Source organism: Apus apus, chromosome 10 (assembly GCF_020740795.1).
Source record: "Apus apus isolate bApuApu2 chromosome 10, bApuApu2.pri.cur, whole genome shotgun sequence".
NCBI lineage: Eukaryota > Metazoa > Chordata > Aves > Apodiformes > Apodidae > Apus > Apus apus.
The window spans coordinates 13,655,874-13,683,335 of record NC_067291.1 but is presented as its reverse complement, the minus strand read 5'-3'; the positions used below and the strand labels follow the sequence as shown (position 1 = coordinate 13,683,335).

The window sequence follows — 27,462 nt, the reverse complement described above, 5'->3', positions numbered from 1 at the left end:
ATGACCACTTTCCTATTAGTGTTTGTGTGTTTGCCAGCCATCACCGCCGCCGCCTCTCTGGAGCTCTCAGGTACGTGCTCCAGGCTGCAGGAATGCAGGGATGAGCAGTGGGATGTACTCTGGTCCCATCCCTGAGCATGGGCAGCTGCCAGAAATCAGTGTACCCAGGATCTGCTCTTTGTACACACAGGGCTCTTTGGTTTGGCTGGCTGCTATGCCAGAGCCTCTCACTGTTCTTGTGTTTGGGGAGCCAGGGAGATAGCTCCAGGCAAAGGAAAATTAATGGGGAAACCAAGGGAATTTCAGCATTCTCCTCTTTAAACCCTGTCAGGTGTGATCTCATACCACAGGCAGCAGCTTCACTTCAGCACGACCCTTCACTCCCTTCTTTCCCATATCCAGCACTTGTCTAAACCCCAAGAGCAATTGTGGCACAGGGGTTATGGTTGCAACCTCCCTATTTGAAAGGTATTTTCAGTAGACTAGACCAGAAGGGTATGTCTGAGTACGTGGGTACAGGTTTGCAAAGTAGAGGCATTGGAGTTTATGGAAGCACTGGGTATTTTGGATTAAACACATTCTTGATGTAACTATTGCTTTGTTTGGGAATTTGCAGACAGTAGTGACGGCCTGGAAGTGAAGATACCTGAGCAGTCTCCCCTGCGTGTTATCCTGGGAAGCTCCCTGAACATCCCCTGTTACTTCAACATCCCAGAAGAAGAGGACACCAGTGCTCTGCTGACCCCACGGATCAAATGGAGCAAACTCTCCAACGGGACCGAAGTTGTCTTGCTGGTGGCCACCGGTGGGAAAATCAGGCTCAACACAGAATACAGGGAGGTGATCTCTTTGCCCAACTACCCTGCCATCCCCACCGATGCCACTCTGGAAATCAAGGCACTGAGATCCAACCACACTGGGATTTATCGCTGCGAAGTGATGTACGGGATTGAGGACAGGCAAGACACAATAGAGGTCCTGGTGAAAGGTGAGATCCTGCCCTTGCTCTCTCCTCTCAAGATCTTGCTGCCTGGCCCAGGCAGAAGAGAGGAAGAAGAGCAGAGGAAGTACTGCTCCCCCATAGGCATAAACCCTTTTGGTCAGGTCATAGATAAAGCCCTGGACAGGTGAGCAGAAGCCATCTGCCAGGCATTTATTTTAGCAGGCTAGAACTAGACTAAACAAACCAGTAAAATGACTCATGGCAGAATATATGGCAATAAAATTCCTCTTCTGGCAGAAGGTGAGTTACTGAGACAACAAGACAAAGTCCTTGGCAGGAGGTGGTACTGGATATGCTGGGCACAGAGGAGAGAAGCTGAATCAGGGCTGTTATAAGACCTTTTATTTCTTCCACCTATTTCAGGAGATGGGATGCCCTCAGCTGGAGAATTGCTCTGTTCTGGAAAAACTTTCCCCATCATCTTGCAAAGCTCGTCCTAGTAATAAGTGGATAAAATAACAGAAGTTTCCTACAGTCCTTATCTTTACCTTGGTTTTTGCTTTCTGTGTGGGCCAGGCAGCTTCCACTCTAACAGCTAACCAACAGGTTTCTGCTGGTCACATGCACTAGAGTGTATCTCTAAGAGTAGAGCCTGGGAGATCCCACCTCCTGGTGAATTTTCCACTCGACCTAATGCCTGCTCATGAGTGTACTGGTAGCCACCTTTTATAAAGATCATAAAAAAATATGACTTAGATACGTTTACAGCAGATCTGGAGATCTGAAATGTGTTTTCCTCTTGTCATTGTTTCCTGGGTGTTTGTATGGTGGGTGACACTCTGCAGCCTTGGTCCTGAGCAGGACCCTGGGAGGTGGCAGCTTTGACACCTGCACAGCAGCGCAGTCCCTGCTCTGCTGCCCTGGCTGATTTCTGAACCATGCATTTAAAACACTGCCCAGAGCTGTACCAGAAAGCACTGAGTCCTTCTGATGGTGACACAGCTCTGTTTTCTGGGCCATGGGCTTCCCCCCAGAGTTTACACAACTATTCAGGTACTGGCTTTTAATGCACTGTGATTTTGTGACAACATATTGGAGAGCAGTCACCGTCCTAGCTCACCAATGTGCTCTTCAAGGTCCTGGGAATGGAGCCCATCAATTCACCCTTGGCATGAGGTGCTCAAATACAGATCATCAGCAGAAATCGTTAATTGATTCTAGTTGACATGTAGTGTCTGTTCTTCGAATCCCCAACTTCTTTGGAAGGAAGGGAGCTGGCTCCTCTCTAGCAGATCAAAGAATCATAGAATCCCAGACTGGTTTGGGTTGGAAGGAACCTTAAAGATAATCTAGGTCCAACCCCCATGCACAGGCAGGGATTTCTTCCACTAGACCAGATTGCTCCAAACCCCATCCAGCCTGGTCTTGAACACTTCCAGGGATGGGGAATCCACAGCTCCTCTAGACAACCTGTGCTTGTGTTTCACCACCCTCACCATAAAGACCTTCTTCCTACTGTCTAATTCAAATCACAGACGTGAGTGATGGCCATTGTGTTTTCCAGGCATTGTGTTCCACTACAGAGCAATCTCCACAAGGTACACCTTGAACTTTGAGAAGGCAAAGCAGGCCTGTATCCAGAACAGTGCTGTCATTGCTACTCCCGAGCAGCTGCAGGCTGCCTATGAGGATGGGTACGAGCAGTGTGACGCTGGCTGGCTGGCAGATCAGACTGTCAGGTGAGGACCAGAAAGCTACCCCAGGGTCACTGGGGAAGGGCTTCTGTAATGACTGAAGAGTTGAGAAGCAGTTGTTAAATAGCAACTGTTGCAATAGCTGGTATGCAGAGGGAGGTGGTGGGCTGCAGCCATTCTCTGCCGGGAGGGAATCAATAGTAGGAAAGAAGAGTGACCACTGTCCTCCTCAGCTGGTGGTGACAGCTGACTGGACAATGGCTTTAATCCTGATCCTTCCTGTTCCCTGAGCAGCACAGATGTTTTGCTAAGGTGCACAAGTGTGGCTCAACCATCCCGAGCTGTGCATCCCTCACTGGGGAGGCACCTGATGGTTTTGGCTGATGTTCCCGGTGACCTGATGTACTCAGGACCATCAGAGGGAGGGCAGGACAGCAGATCATCCTTCTCCATCCCCATAGCCCAGGAGAAGCCATAAGCATCACAGTGCACAGCACTCAGCAGCTCCCTTCCAGCCTTGCTGGGGCTGCCAGGGTCCTGCCACCCCCCACCCCTCATACACCCTCTCTCCCCTAGGTACCCCATCCACTGGCCCCGGGAGCGCTGCTATGGTGACAAAGATGAATTTCCAGGAGTGAGGACCTACGGTGTCCGTGAGCCAGATGAAACCTATGATGTTTACTGCTATGCAGAGCAAATGCAAGGTGATCTGGGGCTTTTGTTGTTCCTAGACACAAAAGCAGCCAAAGCTTTGATCATACCTAGACTGGACAAGGCAGGTTAAAGATGGAAAAGCATGGCTCCCAGCAAGGCCAGATGTTCTCCACAGTCTCTTTGTTAGACCTTGGCCAATGATAATGTCAAATGACTAATACAGTACAGAGGATGGAGGCAGTCTAACCTCCACGAGAGGTCATTTCATCCTGCATATCTCTGGTCATCCATTTGAGGGTGTGACATTTGGAGGTATCTGTCACCCATGCTTATGACAGAGATTCATTGCAATATTCAGCACATCAGAACTGAAATTGTCCTTTTTCTTCCTCTTGCCCCGTGTCTCCAGCTGGTTTGATATGTTTTGCTCCAGTCTGTATTCAGTCTGTAAGGCTCCCGACATTCTTCTGGTCTCTATAGACCATCACCATCATGGGGTTGCTGTTCAGCTGGGACTGACACAGGACTTTTCATCTTATCCAGACTCTCAGGAGTGGGAAGGGAAAAGAAAGGGGAATTGGGATGAAATTCTACAGCTAATTCCTGTGCTATTGGATGGTGTGATCGCAGGTAAAGTCTTCTATGCCACCGCCCCCGCGAAGTTCACCTTCCAAGAAGCTTTTGACAAATGCCACAGTTTGGGAGCCCGTTTGGCCACCACAGGAGAGCTGTACCTGGCCTGGAAGGATGGCATGGACATGTGCAGTGCAGGCTGGCTGGCCGACCGCAGCGTCCGCTACCCCATCTCTAGGGCACGGCCCAACTGTGGAGGAAACCTGGTGGGGGTGAGGACAGTGTACCTGTACGTCAACCAGACCGGGTACCCCCACCCCGACACTCGCTACGATGCCATCTGCTACAGCGGTGAGTGTGGGGGGGCTGTGGGGCTCAGCAGGGTGTCTCTGCACACCAGCAGGCAGGTTATCTGCAGCCTCCTGGTTATCTCAGGGTGTGCATCTGCAGCTGCAGAGTACAGCCAGTCCTTGTCTGAGCATCTCGATCTAATTCTCTGGATCCCTTGAGATCCAAGAGGTGCTGACTAAAAGGAACTAGCAGGAAAATGGAATTGGAAATAAATAGAGCAGGGAAAGCTGTGTTAGGGGGAAATGTGACAGTGTGTCATCTCTCCATCCCCAGCCGAGACCTGGCCTGCTGTGTATCCAAGATTTCTCCCTCACCTGCTCAGTTCTGGTTTATGCTGCTCTTTAAGCCACCATCCTTGCTGCAGGCTGACCTGCTCAGTGGCGTGTCAAGCATGTTCTCCTACAGCCAGGGATATGACTTGAGCAGAAAAGTGATCTGGGAGGGGAAAGATGAGAGCTGTTTGAATGTATTTGGTACAGCAAGTGACTACTTTGGCTGTCCTGGTGATGGGGTTAGCATGCTTAGATGTGATGAGCTCTTAAGTCCTCGCCCGGGCAGAGCAGGAGGAGATAGTGATCCTGGTGAGACTTCATGCATTGAGGGGGAGGATGCAGTTGTCTTCTACAGCTCAGACCTGTTGTGGAGGTTATCCAAGCTCCTCTGCTTCCTTCTGGCCACCTTAAATTCCTTACAGTAGGCACTAGAGGTCAGTGCAGACTTGGATATGGGCAAGATGTTCCCAGGAAGGAGAGCTGGGAGGAGAGCAGGGAGAATCTTCTCTGATGTACCAGCTGTGGAGCATATGGTGGCTCGTTGCCCCCAGCTCCCGACCATGCACTCCATGCTGGAGAGTTGTAGAGAACTATAACAGAGGAAGGAAAACCATTTGTTTCACAAGACCATCATGACTTTCCTGCTCCTCTCAGAGCCAGCAAACACCCAGCTTCTCCTCTGGCAGCACCAATGCAGTACACCTTGCTAGACTGACCATGTCCCCTCTGACTCCTGCTTTGTCTCCTGGTGTAGGGGATGATGTTGGGACTCTGGTCCCAGGGCAGTTCATTGACGAGACGGGAAGCGAACTGGGCAGCGCCTTCACCATCCAGACGGTCACCCAGACTGAAGTGGAGCTCCCTCTGCCACGCAACGCCACGGAGGAGGAGGCCCGAGGCAGCATCGCCACCCTGGAGCCCATCGAGATCACACCAGCTGCCACTGAGCTGTACGAGGGCTTCACGCTCCTGCCTGATGTCTTCGCCACCAGTGTCACAGTGGAGACAGCTGCCACAGAGGAGGAGAATGTGACCAGGGGGGATGTCGCAGGGGTGTGGACTGTACCTGAAGAGGTCACCACCATAGCCTTAGGCACTGCCATCACCGCTGAAACGGCGGAGGTGAGCTCGGTGGAAGAGGCCATGGGGGTGACCACCACACCAGGGCTAGAGTCTGCCTCTGCCTTCACAGTGGAGGATCAGCTCGTGCGAGTGACAGCAGCCCCTGGTATTGGTCTCCTCCCCAAGCAGCCCATCTCCCCCACAGGTAAGCCATTAGGACTCCAAGAAGCTTGAAGATCAGTTTCTCCTAGAGGTGACCACTCAGCTGAAAACAGTCTGAGCTTCTGCTGTCACAGAGGACATCCAAGTCCCTGGATGTGTGGAGGCCTTTTTGGGGTCAGGAACAGGCTGAGTGCCTCCACTACAGTAGAACAGGGGGAGTGAGGAGGAGCCTGTGGGCCACTCCATCATGTGCTGAAAAGGACTCAGCAGGCTGATGTTTGGGGCAGCCATGGTCACACATATGCACTCCCATGTGCATCTGGCTCCAGGAAGGGGAAAGACAGGGTAGGCAGACCCTAGAGAAGGGCTAAAGAGATAGCTAGAACATCACCCTTGATGACAGCAGAGCTCAATGAGTGAGGCATCTCCATCAAAGTGGGTTTGACAGGCATTGGTTGAGACGACCCTTTCTGGTCATGTATCTTGGTGGAGGGGAGGTCCTGTATCTGCTGTCTCACCACGGCTTCTCTTCCCCCAGGTGTGGTGTTTCACTACCGAGCTGCCACCAGCAGATACGCCTTCTCCTTCGTCCAAGCCCAGCAGGCCTGTCTGCAGAACAACGCAGTTATCGCCACTCCCGAGCAGCTCCAGGCGGCCTACGAGGACGGCTTCGACCAGTGCGACGCCGGCTGGCTGCGGGACCAGACAGTCAGGTACAGCTGTACTGGCCTGGGGAAGACACCTCTCAAAACCACCATTTAGCCATGAGATTGAGGCTTTACACTGGTCTGTCCTGTGCTGCTCTGCTCATCTGCATCTAAAGGGTTCCTGACCTAAGGTTGTCTCCAGGCCATGATATCTAGTGGCCAATAGACCCCTTCTTCTCAACCTGTCCTACCTTTGCCCTGACCTGTGCGTACCTCCTGCTGTGCTGAGCTGCCCTGACATGTAAAAAAGTGAAGGAAGGTTTGTAGTCATTGCCCCAAGCGGTAAATGGACTTGTTTCTGAGTCACGCTGGGGGCTCTGAGCATCTCCAGTGGTGAAGCGTTTGTGTCCTGCTCACAAGTACATTGAGGTTCTTCACTCCAGGATACATAAGGCTGACCTTGGATTACCTCCTCTCTTCTTCTTTTGGTAGGTATCCCATTGTAAATCCCCGAGACAACTGCGTAGGAGACAAAGAGAGCTCTCCAGGTGTGCGGTCGTACGGCATGCGCCCGGCCTCAGAGACCTACGACGTCTACTGCTACATTGACAGGCTCAAGGGTACGTTCTGCCCCCTCCTATGGGCACGGCTGCAGAGCAAAACTGTGCCTCACACCTCCACATCTGCAAGCGCGTGGGTGGGATGCAGGGACTCACGCCTCTTTTCTCTCCCATCCCTCAGGTGAGGTGTTCTTCGCAACCCAGCCAGAGCAGTTTACCTTCTCGGAAGCTCAGCAGTACTGTGAGACCCAAAACGCCACGCTGGCCTCAGTTGGCCAACTCCACGCAGCCTGGAAGCAGGGCCTGGACAGATGCCACGCTGGCTGGTTGGCTGATGGCAGCCTCCGCTACCCCATCGTCAGTCCCCATCCCGCCTGCGGGGGGGGCACCCCTGGCGTCAGAACCATCTACCAGCACAACAACCAGACGGGCTTTCCCGACCCGCTGTCCCGGCACCACGCCTTCTGCTTCAGAGGTACCTCCCCACCCCCTGCAGGGCGTGTAGACCGATCTCCTTGGGGAAAGGGACGGGGTGCTGGTCTGGGCAAAGCATTTCACCCGCATCTTGGATTGGATTTTTGGAAACTCCCTCCAATACCTTTTTGTTCCAGCTCTGCCACCTGTGGAGGAGGAGGGGGTCACCTCGTCCTTTGAAGAATATGTGTTGGCAACCCAAGTGATCCCTGGAGTGGAGGGGGTACCCTCTGGGGAGGAGGTGACCACGGAGACAGAGCTTGCCACTCAACCTGAGAATCAGACAGCCTGGGGAACAGAGGTCTTTCCAACTGATGTGTCACTGCTCTCAGGTGGGTCAGAGCTTCCCCATCTTCTGTGTCCCCCTTGGCTGGTGTTGTAGGGTTGGGACGCTCCAAAAATAAATACCTTGTGTCCTGGCTGAAGGGGATTCCCTCTAAATCCAAACAATTATCACCATATTAGCACAGCCTGAGGCTGTGTACACAGGTGCCATAGGAGGAGCTACACCTGTATATTAATTAACTTTTGTCTGGAACTGAAACAATGACCAGCCCTCCTGCCCTGCTGCAGAGCAGCACTGCCAGAGCACCCTACAAAACACCTTGGTGTGTACGACGGATGGGGAAAGCAGGCAAGAAACAGACCTAAGGGAGGATAGAGCTGCCCTGTGGTCAGAGTAACACCAAACTTGTTCTCTTCCACATCTTATCTCCTGGGAAGCAGTAGCTTGATTTTTGCACGTGGGAATTGATGTCACTCTTGCCATCATCCATTGTCAGATGATTATATATTCTGTCAGTTTCTCAGAGATACATAATTTATATTTATTTAAGATATAATGTTCATTAGCAAAAGTTTAGGGACCAAATTATTTCTGCAAGCACACAGGACTTTGTGCCTTTATCCCAAAAGGATCAGTTTGGAGGTAAAATCAATCAGGAAATTGTTAATAGCATCTTTAACAAAATTTAGTAAATAATTTTCCTATCTCCCTCTTTGTTGACCCTTTCTTTTCCAGTGAGTCCATCTGCTTTTCCTCCAGCTACCATAACACCAGAGGAGACAAGTACCAATGCTTCTGTCAGCCAAGTGTCAGTGGAGGTGACTGTGTCTGGAGAACATCAAGTCAGTGGTGAATCTTCAGCATCCGGGTGGGCATCTGGAGTCCCAGATACAAGTGGAGAACCAACTTCTGGAGTTTTTGAACTTAGTGGAGAACACTCAGGGATTGGAGAAAGTGGATTGCCATCGGTAGACCTGGATACGAGTGGCTTTCTACCTGGAGAAAGTGGGCTACCTTCAGGGGACCTGAGTGGGGCCCCTTCTGGCATTGTTGACATCAGTGGCTTACCTTCTGCAGAGGAAGATGCATCAGTGTCTATTTCAAGGATACCAGAAATTAGTGGGATGCCATCTGGAGTGGAAAGCAGTGGCCTGCCTTCTGGATTTAGTGGAGATATCTCTGGCACTGAGCTAGTCAGTGGCATGTCATCTGGAGAGGAAAGTGGACTCACCTCTGGTTTTCCTAATATCTCTCTTGTGGATACCACGTTGGTGGAAGTTGTCACAACAGCACCAGAACGGCAAGAGGAAGGAAAAGGAGACATTGGAGTCAGTGGTGAAGGAGATCTGTCAGGGTTCCCATCCACTGAGTGGAGCACCAGTGGTGGAGCCCAGGGGTTACCCTCAGGAGCTGAGCTCAGTGGGGAGCCCTCTGGAGAGCCTGAGCTCAGCGGGTTGCCCTCAGGACTGGATGTCAGTGGAGAACCATCTGGAACTCATGAGGTCAGTGGCCTGGTGGACCTAAGTGGCCTTAGTTCTGGTGTCGATGGAAGCAGTGAGGCCTCAGGCGTTACCTTTGTAGATGCCAGTTTGGAGGAAGTGACAACAAGCCCCTCAATTACAGAAGCAGAAGCAAAAGAGAATTTGGAAATCAGTGGATTGCCTTCAGGAGCTGAAGATATATCAGGCATGGTATCTGGGAGTTTAGATATCAGTGGTCAGCCTTCTGGGCAAGTAGACTTTGGTGGGAGTGTTTCCGGAGTGCCCGAGGTGAGTGGAGTGATTGAGAGCAGTGGAGAAGTCTCTGGAGTTGATGTCACCAGTGGCCTCCTGTCTGGAGAGGAAAGTGGACTCACCTCTGGCTTTCCCACAGTCTCTCTTGTGGATACCACTTTGGTGGAAGTTGTAACACAGACATCAAGTGCACAAGAGGTGGGAGAAGGACCATCTGGGATGATAGAGGTCAGTGGATTTCCTTCTGGAGACAGAGGACTATCTGGAGAAGGGTCTGGAGCTGTGGAGTCCAGTGGGTTTACTTCAGGGACAGGAGACTTCAGTGGGGAGCCATCTGGGATCCCGTACATCAGTGGAGACATTTCTGGAGCCACAGATCTAAGTGGACAGTCTTCAGCAGTGACTGATATTAGTGGGGAGGCCTCGGGGCTTCCAGAAGTCACTTTAGTCACGTCTGATTTATTAGAAGTTGTGACAAGACCAACAGTGTCACAGGAACTAGGTGGGGAAACAGCTGTCACATTCCCCTACATTTTTGGGCCAAGTGGGGAGGCCTCTGCATCTGGTGAACCAAGTGGGGAAACATCTGCATTGCCAGAAAATGGTATAGAAACATCAGCAACTTATGAAATCAGTGGGGAAACATCTGCATTTCCTGAAACTAGTGTAGAAACATCCACAATTCATGAAATCAGCGGGGAAACGTCTGCATTTCCTGAAACTAGTGCAGAAACATCCACAATTCATGAAATCAGTGGGGAAACATCTGCATTTCCTGAAATTATCATGGAGACATCTACAAGTCAAGAAGCCAGGGGTGAAACATCTGGCTATCCTGAAATTATCATCGAAACATCCACCGCTCAAGAAGGAAGTGGGGAAACCTCTGCATTTCCTGAAAGTAGCACAGAAACTTCCACCATTCAAGACATCAGTGGGGAAAGTTCTGCATTTCCTGAAATTAGAATAGAAACCTTCACAAGTCAAGACGCCAGGGGTGAAACATCTGGCTATCCTGAAATTAGCATAGAAACATCCACAGTCCATGAAATCAGTGGGGAAAGTTCTGCATTTCCTGAAATTAGAATAGAAACATCCACAAATCAAGAAGCCAGGGGTGAAACATCTGGCTATCCTGAAATTAGCATAGAAACATCCACAGTCCATGAAATTAGTGGGGAAAGTTCTGCATTTCCTGAAATTAGAATAGAAACATCCACAGATCAAGAAGCCAGGGGTGAAACATCTGCCTTTCCTGAAATTAGCATAGAAACTTCGACGGTCCACGAAATCAGTGGGGAAAGTTCTGCATTTCCTGAAATTAGAATAGAAACTTCTACAAGTCAAGAAACAAGAGGCGAAACATCTGCCTTTCCTGAGATTAGCATAGAAACTTCTACATTCCATGAAGTCAGTGGAGAAACCTCTGCATTCCCTGAAATTAGAATAGAAATACCAACACATCAAGAAGCCAGGGGTGAAACATCTGCCTATCCCAAAATTACCATAGAAACATCCACAGTTCAAGAAGTAAGTGGGGAAACTTCTCTGTTTCCTGAAATTAGGATAGAAACATCCACAAGTCAAGAAGCCCGGGGTGAAACATCTGCATTTCCTGAGATTAGCATGGAAACATCCACAGTCCATGAAACCAGTGAAGGAACATCTGCATTGCCTGCTGCTAACATCAAAACTGTTGCCACATCTTTGGTCACTGGTGAGCTCCCTGGTGCTCCTGAGGAGAAGGAAATTCCTGACACAACATCTGGAGCTGTGACACCCTCGATTGCAGGCATTTTAGGGGAAACCTCTGTCCCAGACGTTGTAATTAGGACCAGCACTCCAGATGTTGAACCAACAGAGCCACCCAGGAACCCTGAAGAGGCTCAGCTCGAAATAGAGCCCTCCCCTCCCGCGGTGTCAGGACAAGAGATGGAGACAGCTGTTGCTCTGGACAATCCTCATCTGCTGGCCACCACTACTGCTGCCCTGCCTCAAGTCTCACAAGATGCAATAGATGCATTAGGACCCACTACAGAAGGTACTGTGTCTTCTTCTTGTATAGAAGGGAACACGCTATGGAGGGGAGGGAGCACAGCTTTCATATTTTGCTTCTTCCACAGCAGAGAACAGTAACCCAGGAGCAGGTTTGAGCAAAATATTACTGTGGTGGGAAGCCATAAATGTGGGGTTTTCCACAGCTCATGTTCAATAGCTTCTGTCTTAACAAATTATAGTCTGTGGGCAGGTCATGCAATTATCCATCCAGTGTAACCACATCCCCAGGAGCCTCCTGGACTTCCCTCCTGCCTGCCCTCAGCAATTACGTGCCCTTGGGGACAGCAGCAGAACACCAGCTCAAGGGAAGCACCAGGAGGTGTTTGTCTGGCCTTCTCCCACTGCACCACAACAGTAGGCACCAGCCAGTCCTCTGAATTGCTGTTCCTGGTGGACATGGCTGCAACTCAGCTGTGATGAGCAGCTCAGTTGACCTGGAACCTCCCAGGAGCATGATTGGGGTATAATCTGGTACCCAGGAGATCACTGGCACTTAGGTGAGCTCTCCCCTCTGTGCTGCCAGAGGTGAGGACTCAAAAAAGAGTATTCTGTGAGTGGTCATTGAAAGTTGCTGTGACCAGGCTCCTGGACATGATCCAGCTGGGGCATTAGGGCATTCACTCCCCCTCTGAAGTTGCTCTGAGCCACCAAGACAGTTTAGAGAAAACAACAGATTTTTTTTTCACATGTGGAAAAAAGAGCAAAGGATCCACCCACCAGAGACTTCCACCCTGGCTCGTGGATGCAGCTGAGAAGTTGGAGAAGAAGGGCTGCAAGTGTCTGTCCAGTTCTGTTTCTCTTTTTGTGATGTCCTGACTTGCTCCTGCATCCCCCAGTGTCCCATTGTGCTTGCTCCAGCTGGGGAGGCTGCCCATCAGCAGCTCTGCAGTGCCAAGGGGTAAGAGGCAAAGCAAGTCAGCTGGGGACAAAAAACCTCTGCTCTCAGCATCATGTGTGCTGAGTACAACATTTGCATCAGGCAAATTGTCCCCTTGGCAGAATGATTGCCCTCTGGTCTGTGTCTTCTGCTGGTCTCTGCAGCTAGAACAGGTTAAATGAGTGAGACAATGCTCAGAGCATCACTACCTTTTGTCAGCTCTGCTGAGAAATGCCCTTCCTTTCACCCTGCCCCTTTTTGGTGTTCTAGCACTCTGTCTTTGGTAGGACTCCTTGTTGCCAAGTATAAACAGACTCAGTATTTGAATCTGAGTAGCCACTTACAGTGAAAAAGCTCCACTGGCTTTCTGACAAGCATCCCCTGAGCAGTGTTTGTGTGCTGTGGGGGCAGTGGGATACTGCAGTGACAAGAAAATGAGATGAGATGTTGTTGTGCTTGCTGGTGGCTGCTTCTTGGCCAATGGAGGAGCCCAGTCCCAGTAACACAGGATGTCCCATGACATCCCTGGCCATGGCTTGATTTCGTTTTGCTGGCATCAGGAGCAGAGTCCTGGGGGATAGGCCCCTTTTCAAAACTGTCAGTGCTCAGTTCTCAACAGACCACACATTCATGTAGGACATCTGGCTTATATGTGGTACAAAATGTATATGCAAGAGATTTTCTCATTTCCTTCTACCAAGAGTAATATCAATTCCATCCCCTTTTCCCAGTACCTCCTCAGCTGCTTCTTTTTGGTTCATTTACACCATTCTGGGCTCATGAAGGGTCTCTAAGTGCAGTGCTTTGTGACGCTCAACCTGTTTTTTGACTTAATTTCCATCCCCAAAGTGTTCTGGATGAGTCACTGCATTTCCCTCTGAGAAAACAGGTAATCACAGCCCTTTGTTCAGTCCTGCTCCTAATACATTGGAGGTCCTGCCTGTCTCAGCTGCAGCAGTGGGTGAAGGCACCTCAGCAGAGTTGTTCCTGTGGTGCTGATCCAGTCTGGCATCACATCCAGGGCTTGGCAGGATGCTGCCACAAGTACACACCCAAAAGCCCTCCTTGCTCACCTCATGGGCTTTGCTTTTGGGCCATGCCTGCTGCCACGTCCAAGCCTGGAGACAAACACAAGCCAGCAAAGGCAGGGCTGAAGGAAAGAAAGGAAAACAGCAAAAAGTCTGAGAAAAAAAGAAAAATAAATAAATTGGCCCCAAAGTATGGTTTTATTTCACTGCTTTTTCTTTTTATAAATTACCCACAAGAAGATTGCCAGATTCTTCGGAGCATTTGTTAGCCAACATTCTTGTGAAGTATTTTGAAAGAAAACCATGTGTTCAGCAGCTCATGTGTGAAGAAGCTTGAAAAATGTTCTGAAATTGGAACATGTGTGTTTGTGAGTCATGGAGATGAGGATGTAGCAGCTGGGGTTTCTTAGCAGGTGACAGGGAGAAGTAAGCGACGACTGCATGAAGTTTAATTGTAGACCCTTTATAAACTAGGGATGGGCTTGAGTAGCTGTTTGTGGCTGGTGCTCCCATCAGGCAAGGTATTCTAGGCTAAAACTTCTTTTTTTTGTTGGTTAGCTTCTTGACTACAGTGTCACTGTAGGGTTAAATGCAGTCCTGGTCAGGATTTGAAGGAAGCTCATCCAGGTGGCAAGAAAGTGTATCGACCATGAACTTGCAACAAGATTAACTTCTACAGAGTTAGAGCAAAGTGATGACAAAAGAAGAAAAAAAAATTAAAAATAAATAAATAAAAAAAAATTAAGGAAAAAAAAAAAAGAAAAAATGATCCCAGATTTCCTTTTTTGGGTCGTTACTCTTTACAGTGCTCTGGGGATTGTGAACATGGCAATTCTACAAGGAAGAACTGAAGGCTGGAACCCAAAATGCAGTTTCCCATGCTGTGGCTGCCTTTTTACCCGAAGCTTCCCAGTCTTGAAATGTAGCTCTTACAAAAAGATCAGATCTAATGTCTGTGCCTTGTGCTGTGCTCAGGGTTTGTAGGATATAATGGATGTCCATTAAATGCAATTAATTTTGACTAACATTAAAGCATGGGAGAAGCTACCTCAACTTACAGAAGGAGCTTAGAGCAAGGAGCAGGGAGGCATGTGGCTGTTGCCCTCTTGTCCTGTTGTTGAAGGGCACTAGTTCAATCCAGCAGTCTTTTTTTGTGGGATGTTTTATGAAGAATGACATTTTTCTGCTCTGCTGTAGCCTCTACTCCTCTCTAAAAGCCAGAGCCAGAAGCACAAGAAGACCAAAGATTAACAGTTGGAGTGCCAGTATTTTTTAGCATTTAAACAAATTGAAGGCTACGTGCACACGTCTTTAGTCAGCAGTTTGATTTCTCTGTGAGGACAGGAACCCCACAAGCTTGAAGAATTGTCCATAGGCTTGGCTTCTTCATCCAGCTTTTTGCCAACTCAGCAGGCCTTTTTGCTTCTGGTAACATCTGAAGATGAATAATTATTAGCTGAAAAAGCATGCTGGCTCTTCAGTGAAAGGCTGTGGTTTGGAGCATTCTGACCAGTCAATGACTTAAAAATTTCACTCAAGTTGGAGGAAAAAAGAGAAATGTGCTGAAGTGGCAGCTATTTATGTTCAGTTTTGCTTGTCTCTGGTGAAATGAGCTCATGAAATCTGCTGCCTATGGCCCAGACACAGCTGAAGGTTAGAGCCCAAATAAGGAAAGGTCTTGATGGGCTTTACTCATTCTTCATGCCCTTGAAGTCCAAGGGATAGAGTTTTGGCGGTCCAGAGAAGATCAACTCAGAAGAAAAAGGTCTAGAAAACATTCATCTGATCATCAAGTTTCACCTAATGTGGAATGAAGAAGATGGAGGTACCAATCCTGGCTGAGAGACAAGCACAGACCATTTCTGGAGGAGCAGATGATTTTGTGTCCTGGATAGACTATTTTGCATCAGGAGTTTATTAGCTTAATTAAAACTCTTCTCTGAAGAGCACCCTACAGTCCTGGACTCTTTTATATATGTGCTATTTACTTCTATACATAATGTTTCAGAGGCCAAGTTGTCCACATTTCATGAGCTCTCCTTCCACGAGAGTGTTGAACACATTGAAGGTCCTGGCAGATTAGCAGGTTCTCCTGGAAATTTGCTGTTCTCTAGATGATTATAGCTTTTCAAGGCTGTAGCAATATCTGCCCTTTCTGCATGGAGGCTTTGGTTTAATTTTTGTAGTTAATTATTTTAATGACTTAATTGCTCATCATAAGCCCCTAGCTGGCAATGTGGTGTTTGATGCCAGCATTTTGCATCTTACTTAAAATGTGAGAGAAGTGTTTTCCCGACTCCTCCTTTCCTTGCAGGAGTCACCCTACAATCTCTCCAATAATGTCCTTAGCTGTTTGAGCTAGCAGATGGGCAGTTCAAACTTCCCAGCACTCTCTGAAAAACAAAGTTCATTTGTACCTGGATCGCTGTGGGGTTTTTTTCCTGTCTCTAGAAGATAATCATCTAGCTGGTCACTTGAGCTCCTGTTTGGATAACTGCACTTACAAGGAGGTCTATAAAAGAAAGGGTACAGAGCACAACAGACACTGTTGGACATCCTGAAAATGTCTTGCCTTTCTGCTTTTGATCTCTACTGAACAAAAACAGGAGTCTAAATCCTAAAGCCTAAACTGGTTACTCACAGCTTCAGGAAAACCAGACTGTTCAGGATTTGGGTGACAGCACCTCTCTGTTCGCAAGCTGCTTCTCCTTAGTAGTTGTTTTAAGCACAAAGCTGACCTTGCTTAATGGGTATTCTTGCTCATCTTCCATACAGCTGCCACTGAGGGAAATGCACAGACTGTATTGTTTTAAAAAGTGTTAGCACTGCTTCTAGTATTGTCTTCTTAGCTTGGGATGAAGGATTTTAAAAGCATTTCCTTCCCACCACTGTCACGGCCTGTTCACTTTTGCATGCCATTTGCCTTCTGAGCAAAACCAGGACCAATCTATTTCTCTTTCATTTCTAAAGGATTTCTCTTTCCAATTTTAAATGGGCTAGTACAGCAAATTGTTTTCAAAAGACATTGGGAGAATACTTATGTTGACTTTATCTGCAGCAAAAGAAAATAGCTCTGACTAAATATAGTTTGTATCTGGCAACGCAAAAGAAATCTTAGAAAGAAAATGGTGAAACAGATTCAAAGCTTGCACTGTAGCTATGAAACTCCCCTTGCTTTCTCCAGCCAACAGTTTACATCTTCCAGATGGAAGACCCTGTTTACATTGGATATATTACTTCGAGCATTTTATGTTTAAAAAAATACATAGAAGATAGACATCGGGTCCTGTTAGTAGCAGAAGAATAGAAATTAGTGTGACAATAGGTTTGAAAAACCTCTTGCAACTTCTGGGTGATATTAACTGCAGTATGAATTGTCTTCCAAAGAGCTGCTAATTTTGCATTATGCTCGAGAATTGAGTTAATAATATATTCTAAATGGGCTTCCTATTCCTGGCACTGCAAGGCATTTTCTCCCGACCTTGTTTTAGAGCTGAAGCTTTTGAAAGCAGGGACTGCCTCTGTTCTGCATCCCCTGCTGCATCCCTGTTCTTTGTTAGGGTAATAATCGCAGTAGCCTTGTCTTCTTGAGCTGCTTCTCAAAGCAGAGCTGACTCTGAGTGACTGCTCACCCAGGCAAATAAATAGCTGGGGCCTGTGTGAGATCCCGGGGTGGTGCAGGCAGCTGTGCTGTGGAAGGAGGGGAGCTCGCACCAGGCTGAGCAGAGCTGGCACACCTTGAGTGCTGCAGGCTTTTCAGCTGGCTGGAGAGGTGTACAGTGATTTACTAACCTCTTCTGCCTCTAAACTCTGTGGAGGAGGACACATTCATGGTGTACAAAACGTTATGAAGAAAACGCCCAAGCATTGCATGCTGGATGGGATGTATTGGGCTTTTGTTTCTTTTACTGGAGTTCTCACCTCCTGTAAATCCTAAGGCTTTTATGCAATATCCTAGAAACACCCACAAAACAGCTTGCCAGGGTTTCCAGAGACAACATCGCTGCCAGTTTTACTGTTTAGAGCTCACTTTTCAAAAAGATCTCCAAGACCTAGATTTCCCAGAAGGACCAGAACCACCAACTTTTCCTGCAACGTGGCTGGTATGTTTGAGCTTCCTGGTATCAGCTCGGTGAAGCGATTCTGAATCCAGATGGAATAGTGTCACTGCCCCAACAGCCTGAAGGGGAAGTTTGGTATCATCCTGTGTTTAAAACATCTCTTTCCAGCCATTTTGCAGCCATTTGCTTCTAGGAAAAAAACAACCAGTCTCCCACTGTGTTTAGTGTCTGTTTTTCCAACATTATCTACAAGTACACACCCTTTCTCTACATGTCTTATATAAAAATATATATGTGTGCATATGGAGAGATATATAACATATATATTATATGCAGAGATTTGTTTTTACAGCATATATAATATGTGCAATCATATTATATACAATATCTGTAAAGAAAATTCTGTCCCAGTGTTATTTCCCAGCTGGAAATCTGTGGCAATGACTTTGCACGTGTGTGCCTGTTCCCTTCTCCTCCGGGACCAGGGATGGCAACTCGCAGAAGGTCTCCTGCACCTCAGAAAAGATCTTGGACATGCCAAGTTCTAGTCCACGTGACTGAAGACAGCTGAAGATTCATTATTCCCTGCTAAATGTTCTGCTCTAGCTCTTGTGTGTGCTTTTCTTCTACTTCTGCATCATGCTTTCCACTTCAACGAGCCTAATGGACAAAGGAGAGACTTTCCTTACTTGTTCAGCTGGAGCCCACTGGAATCAACATGACCTTCTGCTGTCACTGCTGTTGGGAAGCATAAGGAGGTTCTAGAGTTGTAGTCATCCCTCAGGATACTTTGTTTTCTTTTAGGCTCTCCATATTCTAGGAACTCCAAGGGTGACTCACAAGCAATAGCCAGCCAAGTTCAATCCTTCACTTCTGTTAGATCTATGACCCCCATTCTGTTCTTGAAAGTATTTATCAGTGTCACGGAAACAGGATCTCCAGTTCTCTTCATGTCGCAGTGAACAAGGCAATCCAGAAGGCATTCATGAGTATTTAGAAGGGCAATCCAGAGGAAAAAATTCCTTCTTTCAGAGAAGATCTGCCAAGCTGGAGTAAATGGTTCATCAGCCATCTGAGGAATAATTGCATTGCTCACAGTGATACAACCTAGAATAAAGATGACAAGCTTCATGCTCCAAAGCACAAACCGATATAACATCCAAGGTCGGAAGGAGTTTTCTCCACCACTTAGGCACGTTAGAGAACATGTCATCTCTTAGCTGACATATCAGACATTGACCACTGAGTGATTAAACAGTATAACATGCATCTGCTCTCATGTGCCTGGGGACACGTGAGCAGCCAGGCCACTGTTCTGCAGGGAAACAACCAACTGAATATACACCAATCAGAAGATGAGCACAGACCCTGGGGACTCGCTGCTTTGCTCTGGTTTTTCCGTAGCCAGCATGTTTATCATCTTTGAAGGTCTCCTCACTAACCCTTCTCATCCACAAGAACAGCATGGAGTGTTAGTACTTCTGAAGCCTCACGTTTCTTCTGAGTGTGGAAGAGAAATCTTGTCTAACCAGCCATCATTTAACTTAACCTGCATGGGTGTGCTCCCACTTCCTTCCTTCATCTTCCTTCGTGCTTCTGAGTTGAACATCTCTGAAATCTTTCCATTCTGAATGGCTCTTCTTCTGATTCCAAAGCTCAGTAAGTAGGATTAAGGCTCAGTCTGGAGAGATACTGAGAGAAGAGCTTTTACTTCCAGCACAAGCTAGGTTTTATAATATATAGATACAAACTGGCTATCTGTGGCCTTCTCCAGAGTATTCATGCTCTAATTAGCCAAACTCTTCCCAGAACAACTTCTCTGTTCACTTCCAGAAAAGCAGAAAGAATCTGAAGGGCTGCTCTAGGTGGGAAACTAAGAGCAGTCTCCTCCACAAGAGGTTGAGGGTCTCTGAACCATCTTTAAACCCACCTCCTCTCTTCCCTGCACTTTCTTCATCTTCAGCAAGATTTCTTTTCCCTGGAACTTCATCTAAATTATGGTTAGGAAGAAACTAGTAGCGAGCACTGTCCCCAGGAAGTCCGGTTAGGAGACAGAAATCAAGTTCTGGATGTTTCCATGACTTACAAGAATCCCACGTTCTTCCTCAAAGGCATATAGCTAGTGGAGACACAAGTTCAATCCATCAAGCAGAGGCAGCAGACAAGGAAGAGTTACCATAGCTGCTGAGCTTGTCCACCTGTCGTCAGAGTGATGTTCAACCAGCAAGTGACAGAAAACCAATGTCTCCCTCATAGGATGGGTTGGGTCTCTCACCTTCATTCTTCCAGCAGCAGCAGTGGCAGCATGTCTTAGAATAAGACCCTAGCAGCTCCCAGGTTCCCCCCAAAAAGACTAAACAAGCAAGGAAACAAGTTCTCCTGTTGTCTGCCCAGAGCCCTAATGGAAGCCCTTGATTTCTTGCAGACACTGATGAGTGCCACCCAAGCCCCTGTCTGAATGGAGCTACCTGCGCTGATGGCATCGACTCTTTCAAATGCTTATGCCTTCCCAGCTACGGAGGGGACCTGTGTGAGATCGGTACGGCCTCCCTGGCTTCAGCTAATCTTACTAACTGCTGCACCACCTCCTTCCCACCCTACCCCCCCAAAAAAAAAGAGCTGTTCCCGGGTGCTTCCATCAGTCCTGCCCTCATCTCAGTGAGCTAACCTCTAACAGCAGCTTAAAACAGAGTAGGGAAAAGCTTTGAGAGTTTTACTTGTGTATTTTGACTCCTTTGTTCAGCACAGCAAGTGTCCTCTAAGATTCCTAAGCAGGAGCTTGAGGTGTCTTCTTCAGGTTTCTCTGTTTTTAAAGTTTCTCTAGTGAGGCTTCAAACAGCTTGTAACAGTGTGGATCACAGAAGTCACTGCCTCTTTGGGTCAAGAGTCTTTCCGTTCATCTGTAACAGTAGGGACACATCTGAGTACATCTTCACCCCAGGCAAACTTTCTCTGCTAGACTGGGATTTCATGGAAGGATGCTTCAACTGAGCCATGCAAAATTATTGTGTTTCTCTCTGTGAAGATGCAGCTGAGAGAAGCCTCATTCACTCCAGGAATCTCCAGCGATTTGACACAGCATGACATTTTTGTCATCTCTTCAATGTGGCTTCCTGTGGTAGAATCAGCAGGGAATGTATATCTTTGAGAAAATGTGAAGTGACCTATTTTTCCATCAAAATTAGGTACTCTGACCTGCACTAATACTTCTTTTTGTTTCTACAAGGAAAGAAAAAAAGGGTTGTTTGGTTTTTTTCTTCAAGCTGATGAAAGCCCAAACTTTTATCAGCTTAGCTTGAAGGGAAGCTCTCCTGCCTTGCTCAAACAAAAGAGGGAAAAGGTCGCAGTGTCTTCTTCACCTTGATATGAGTAATGATGATATATATTGGATTGTCTCCTCCCCTTTCTCTGTATTTCTCTTTCTGCTTCCAATATGATCACATGGAGTAGATCAGGAGGAAACAGCTCAGGATCACTGGACCATCTGTCTCAACATCACTTTCCTAAGGCAATCTCATCAGCCTCTGATTTCCCCATCCCTGCTACATGTTGCTGAAGAACCCTGAAAGAGAACAAGAGATTTTCTACCCTGCAGCCACTTAACACCTTGTTTATTCCAAGCCACACTTAATTTCCTCTCTTTTGTGATTTATGGGCTGTGATGCCTGGGGCCCACAGCCTGGGAAATGCAAGAAAGAGGAAGCCAGTGCCCCAAATTTGGTGGTGAATGTAAATCTTCTTTTTGCCCATGAGGAAATCTTCCATTCCATAACATCTATTGGTCTCCAAGAACAGCAGGACACCATAGGTGAGCTTTGCCATCTTGCACACAGCCAAACCTTCTTGTCACCATGACAATGTCCCTACCAGGGAACACACTTCTCATCATTCTTTCCAAGACAATCAGTGTCATATTTCCCCATAAGCAACAGCTATGTAGGAACGAGTGGCCTTTCTCCTAGGAATTGTCCTGCTGAGGTTCTGTGCCATGCACTGTCCCATCCCCAGGCTGTGATGACAAGGGGTGGCATTCAAGCTGCTGGAAAAAATATCTTAAATCTCAGAAGACAGAATGTAATCTCTGCTCACCTTGTGCAAGTGATCTGCCTGCAAAGACCAAGAATCCTTAGATCTTCAGTTACTTCCAGATAATCCATTTGATCTGTTGAAGAAGGAAGAAAACATTTTGTAGTGCCTCAACTACCAGTGCTTCCAACATCTATGAAATGTCTGCAGTCTCCAGCTGGAACAACACCAGAAGGGTGGATTAGGAGGAATTAGTGTGATGGAAGGTGAGAAGTGCATTGACCTGCCAAGTTTAACAGCAGAAGAAAGAAACTGAGTACAGAAGACCTTACTGGAAAGGGAGAGAGGCATGAGGACTCGTGAAAACCCACCACTCCAAGAGCAGGAGTGCCTGAGAAAGATGGTAGATTTGGAATCTGAAAGGCTGAGATTAAACACATTTCATTTTCTCTTTCCTTCAGTTATATGGAGCAAATGTGTGGTGTTGCATGGAATGGGAGTTACTGAAGGTGTTTTCTGGTGGTTTCTCCATTCACCTTTGCTCTCCCACATCTGCAGAGATGTTAATTAATGGGTTCAACTCTTCAGTGTTTCTCAGATGGTAAAAGATATTCTGAAAAGTTGAGAAATGTTTGTACTTCTCTAGCAGCTCCCAAGATTTTCATTTTCCCTCTCCACCATGGTAAGTTCCTGCCTTCATCTCTTTTCTCCCACCTTGGTGGGCTTGTCTCTCCTCCAGAACCACAGAACCACGACTAAGAAATTCAACCTTCCAAACCTAGACTCTCCTCCCCTCTTTCCTTTTCAACACATACCTGTTGGTATCTGGGCATCTGGATTCAGGTTTTGAAGTTTCTTTTCAAAGCAAGAGCACTCTGCAGGCCAGCACAAGTGGGAAGAGAGGGGCTCTTGCTTGGTCAGCACCTCAAAAACGGAGTCCATGAACATGACACAGGGATTGAAATACTCAGGAATAAGTTTGTATCACTCAAGTTTTCCAGTAGCACCGGACATGTTACTGCAAACACGGGGTCTTCAACACAGGCTCCCCTCTCTGCATGTTTTGGGTGCCTTCTGGGCATTTTTCCTGGGATTTCCCACAGACAAGAGTGTCAGGGTTTGCTTTTTAGTGGAAGTGACCATGTTTTGTCCTATGCCATGAGAGCATGATGAGAAGTGAGTTGGAAGGCTTCCAAACTCATGCTCCAACTCTTTTTCATGCCTCCTTTGTGTGTTTCAGACCTGCAAAACTGTGAGGAAGGCTGGACCAAGTTCCAGGGCAACTGTTACAGGCACTTTGAAGACAGGGAGACTTGGATGGATGCAGAGACCAGATGCCGACAACATCAAGCCCACCTGAGCAGTATCATCACCCCAGAGGAGCAAGAATTTGTGAACAGTGAGTGCTGAGGGCAGCTTGAGACTGGGCAGGGGTCCATCTGTTGGACTATGAGTCTATGGGCAGATTTATATGAAATTATGTAAAACAAACCACGATTTCCCCAACTAGTGCTCACAGATTTCCTAATGAGGCCTCACCCTTGAGTGGGAGAGGAGGAACTGTCCAGCTACGTGACAGAAGAGGGCCCTTTCTTGTCTAGGACAGTTCTTTGCTCTTACCACGTTGCTGATGTGGCCTGTTCAGAAGATATTCTCTTGCTGCAACAAGCATGGTGGCCCATGCTGGTGTGGGTGGCTCCATGTTGAGTGGGGAGGGAGATGGACAAACATGATGTGAGGAAAAAAGGGCATCAAGGGCTGGTGATGGAGAAGGAGCTGAATGACCCAAAGGCTCCAGGGCCAGAGACAGATAAGATAGCAATGAAATGCTTCCAACAAGGAGTAGGGGAACCATGACACACTTTTCTCTCCCCCTCTGGTTCTTCCAGGCCATGCACAGGACTACCAGTGGATCGGCCTCAGCGACAGGGCTGTGGAGAACGACTTCCGCTGGTCTGACGGGCACTCCCTGGTGAGCAGCAGCCCCCTGGCATGGACAGGCACCCCTTTGGTGGGAGGGAAGAGGTTCTTCTCAGGTGGGAAGAGCCCCATGAGTTACGTATTGAGTGCTTGGGCTGGGTGTTGAGTGGAGGCAGCCCTAAACTTTGTGAGGCTCATGTTTTTTCCAAGCCTGTAGTGAAGCTGGTCAGCCACGCTCCTGGGCACCATCACAGTAGAAAGAAACACTGTGGTAGCAGTGCTGGCAACCTGTGCTCTCTGCTGGTGAGGTGCATGGGGGAGGCAGCAGATGGGAAGAAGGAGGGAGTAGGAGAGGGGAGAGCTCAGCCTCAGTTGAAGGGCTTTCCTCTCTTGGCAGCAATATGAGAACTGGAGGCCCAACCAACCCGATAACTTCTTTGCGGCGGGCGAGGACTGCGTGGTGATGATCTGGCACGAGCGAGGCGAATGGAACGACGTGCCCTGCAACTACCACCTCCCTTTCACCTGCAAGAAAGGAACAGGTCAGCACCCTGTGCCCTGCCAGCAAGGACGGGGGACTCAGGCAGTGGCTGCAGGGCTGGGGCCAGGACCAGGGTTTCGTGTTGCCAGCCAGAGCTGTCACTGCCACACACCAGCTTCATGCCCTCCCATGGATCCAAGTGGCCAGAGCCATGCCCAGCTCTCGCTGCCCCCCTAAAAGGCAGACACAGAGCCCTGAGGCGGCCACAGAGCCCGGAGACAGACCACTATTTTGTTTTAAGGCCCATCACAGAATTTCCATATCCTCCTGCCTCTAAATTTTGTGGACCAAAGCAAACTGAGAGGGATTTAATTCATCAGTTGTCCCCTTTTTGTATTGTCTGCATCTTTTCTCCCCCCAAAGGGAATTACCTTATTATGGACGTAGCAGAAAACGTCCAGCAGCCTCAGGTGATGGCACCTGCCCTGATGGCACCCAGACACCTTCTACATCAGAGATGTTATACCAAGGGGGGAATAAGAGGAGAAGGCATTGCTCCCATGGCATCTCAGGGTGGCTGTGGACACAGCTGCCTCTCTCCACCCCAGAAGTGGCCACTTTTCAAGTAGCCACTGATCACTCTCTCTCACCAGCACTTAGCGATCCCACAGGGTGGGAAGTGGGAGAAGCAGAGTGATGAGGCTGTGCATGCCCAGCCTGTGCCAGGCAGGCAGGAGTCCTCAAGCTCTCCATGTCTCTGCCCACCTCCTGCAGTGGCCTGTGGGGACCCCCCTGCTGTGGAGAATGCCAGGACCTTCGGCCGGAGGAAGGAGCGCTACGAAATCAACGCCCTGGTGCGGTACCAGTGCAGCCAGGGCTTCATCCAGCGCCACGTGCCCACCATCCGGTGCCAGCCCAACGGGCAGTGGGAGGAGCCACGGATATCCTGCATCAACCGTACGTCTGGTCTCGGGTTCAGGCACCCTCCAGAGGAGGGCTGAGGAATCCCTGCAGCTGGGAGAAGGAGCTGGGAATGAGGAGGGTATCACCTTAGGGTGTAGGTTGGCTCCGAGCCAGGTGGAAGGGGACATCATGGTCACTTGACTTGCTGGAAAGCTCCCCTGTGATGGGGACATGGGAGTTGGCATCTTCTGGGCAGATGTGGAGGGGCAGCCTGGGCAATTCCTCCTCCTAGGTATAGAAGGGCAATTCCAGAGCCAGGAAAAGGCAGTAAGGAGCTTACCGAGGGCTCAGGCTACTTAAGAAAAGAAAAGAAACAGCTTCTGAAAGGGTGAGTTTTGGCACCACCTGCATCAGCAGAGGGAACAGGAGCAAGGAGCTGTGGTGCCCACAGAGCCCTCCCCAGCATCCCCGTGCCCCAGGAACAGACAGGAGCCCTGTGGCAGAGCTAAGCCAAGGGACAGGGCTGGGCTCCTGACCCTTCTCCTGTCAGGCTTCCAGCTGACAGCAGCCAGCCCACTCCCACTGGTGTCCCAGCCCACTCCCAGGCCTGCCTACACCCCTGTCCCATCCCTGCTCGCCTGCAGCTTCCCAATAATTTCATCAGCCTCAGCCAAACTGCATCTGTCCAGCGGCCTCCTTGCCAGGTTCTGGTCCAGCTGGGCAATTCCAGCTAAAGGAACAGTCCCAACAGCCAGGGAAAGTCGATAGGGGCTTAAGAGACAAACCTCCACCCCAGGTAGGAGATGGAAGGAGAAAGGACAGACGAGATGTCTAAGGGCAGCCTCACAGTGTGGAACAAGCTGCTGACTCCTGTGGCTCTGCTGCAGACCCAGAGAGCTGCGGGTTGCTCCTGGCACAGAGCATCAGTGATCAAAAGGCTGAAGCTGTTTCCAACCAGCTTCTGCTGCTGCCAGCAAAACCTTCCAGCAATTATCACACCAGAGTGGTGCCACCTTCAAGGGAGCAACATAAGGCAGAAACCTTGTCCCTGCCAGCCGGACGGGGCTGCTTGCCTTCCTGTGCTCCATGTGCCTCCCACTACTGATGAATATTTCCTTCCCCAATGGATCAGGGATGGGAAGGGGAGATGCAGAAGCAGTCCCCATGCCCACCCAGTTAGCAGAGCTGCCTGCTTGGCTGGGCACAGGGAAAGGATGGGCCGAGCATCCGTGGAGAGGATGCTTCTGCCCAGGCTCCCGGGAGACACGGGGCACCCTCACCCCTGGGTGAAGCAAACCCCAGCAGCGAGGAGGAGAGAAGGGCCCGTTGTGCACGGGCGAGCAGGCTGGTGCTCACGCAGCCGCCTGCCGGGCAGCGCTGCCTGCGGCTGCCCGTGTTTTTCCAGGGAGCCCGGGGCCAGGACAGCCAGCACGGGACAAGCAGCGTCTCTGTCCCAGCTCCTGCTAACAAGGTGCCTTTTCTTCTCCTCCCTCTCCCACAGCCTCCAACTACCAGCGCAGTCTCTACAAGAGGAGCCCCAGGAGCCAGTCGAGACCCAGCGGCAGAGCCGTGCACAGACCCACCCATTAGAGCGGGGCGAGAGAGACCAAGGGGGAAAGCGAGAGAGAAAGAGAGATTTTTTAACAGAACAGTTATATTAACAGAGTTGATTTCTTCTTCTTCTTGTTGCTTTTTTTGTCGTATAAGGAAAAAAAAAAAACAAATTATATTAAAGACAAACCCACCTTTGTGTATATATATATATAAAAAAAAAAAAATTAATGTGTTTTTTTCTCCAAGCACCAAAGCAAAGCAAATTAGATCTCAGCATTTTTACTAACCGTCCGGTTCCAATTATCTTCGTGCCTTCAGGGACAGGGAGGGGGGTGGGTTTGCAGAGGGCAGGGGGTTAAGTTAAATAATAAAGATGATTATTTTTTTCCTGATTTTATCCACGAACAATTTAATTATTTCTGTTATTTAATCTCCGGGGTGAACAGCACCTTTTTGGGGGTTGATTTTGATTTTATTTTTTTTTTTCCTCCAAAATCCTCCTACTGCTCCAGCGTGTCGGTGTGGGTGGGGAGGGCTGGGGGGGGGGCTGCAGTGGAAGGAGCTGCAGGAGGAGGGGAGGGGATGCTGAGACCCAGGACCTGGGTGCTGGGGGCTGCAGCCCCCCTTTGCTTCCCCACCACCCCCACCCCCCCCCCAACAGCACAGCACCCATCCCGGGACAACATGCTCTTTCCAGGGGACCGTGCGGGGCACCAGCGTTCCCTGCACCTATTTATATTTTTGAATATATCCTATTTTGAAAGAATGATAAATAATAAAGAGAGTGAAATCGGAACAAGCTTTTGGTCAGTTTTGTGGTTTTGGGAGAAAAGGGGTGTCTGTATAGGCCTGGGGCAGGGGCAAGACAGTGGGGAAGAAAGAGGAGCCCTAACAGGCTGCTTCAGGTTACACGGGACCAGCTCAGCCCCAGCCAGCACCCAAGGCTGCAGCCCTGCAGACAATAGATCTGTGGGGAATAGACCTTTAAAGTTCCCTTCCAACCAAAACTATTCTATGATTCCCAAGTTCCAGCTGAAGAAAGACCCTGGGGTAGGACATTGCCCCCCTGTTCAGCTCGCACCCCAGGACAGGGTTAACATACATGCCTAAAATCCTCTAAAGCCCCTTACCAGCAGAAAATAC

The 27,462-nt window shown here is 48.8% G+C and overlaps 1 protein-coding gene across 2 annotated transcripts; it reads left to right on the top strand.

Moving 5' to 3' along the window:
• On the top strand, positions 1-26,355 carry ACAN (aggrecan). Of its 2 annotated transcripts, XM_051628274.1 has the most exons (17): positions 1-70; positions 617-988; positions 2,508-2,682; positions 3,214-3,341; positions 3,922-4,215; positions 5,242-5,754; positions 6,250-6,424; positions 6,851-6,978; positions 7,100-7,393; positions 7,530-7,724; positions 8,414-11,452; positions 19,861-19,974; positions 22,702-22,860; positions 23,351-23,433; positions 23,779-23,923; positions 24,637-24,819; positions 26,267-26,355. In XM_051628274.1, the coding sequence occupies exons 1-17, from the start codon at positions 1-3 to the stop codon at positions 26,353-26,355; spliced, it is 6,156 nt and encodes a 2,051-aa protein (XP_051484234.1). The 2 variants fall into 2 exon arrangements, with proteins under 2 accessions (XP_051484234.1, XP_051484235.1); XM_051628275.1 differs by lacking the exon at positions 19,861-19,974.
• The last annotated feature ends 1,107 nt before the right edge of the window (positions 26,356-27,462 follow it).

Excerpts from the sequence above, each read along its gene's own strand:
- ACAN (XM_051628274.1), top strand. The coding sequence starts at position 1 with ATGACCACTTTCCTATTAGTGTTTGTGTGTTTGCCAGCCATCACCGCC. Across the intron at positions 71-616 it reads CGCCTCTCTGGAGCTCTCAG|ACAGTAGTGACGGCCTGGAA; the intron begins GTACGTGCTCCA and ends GGGAATTTGCAG. Across the intron at positions 22,861-23,350 it reads GGAGCAAGAATTTGTGAACA|GCCATGCACAGGACTACCAG; the intron begins GTGAGTGCTGAG and ends TGGTTCTTCCAG.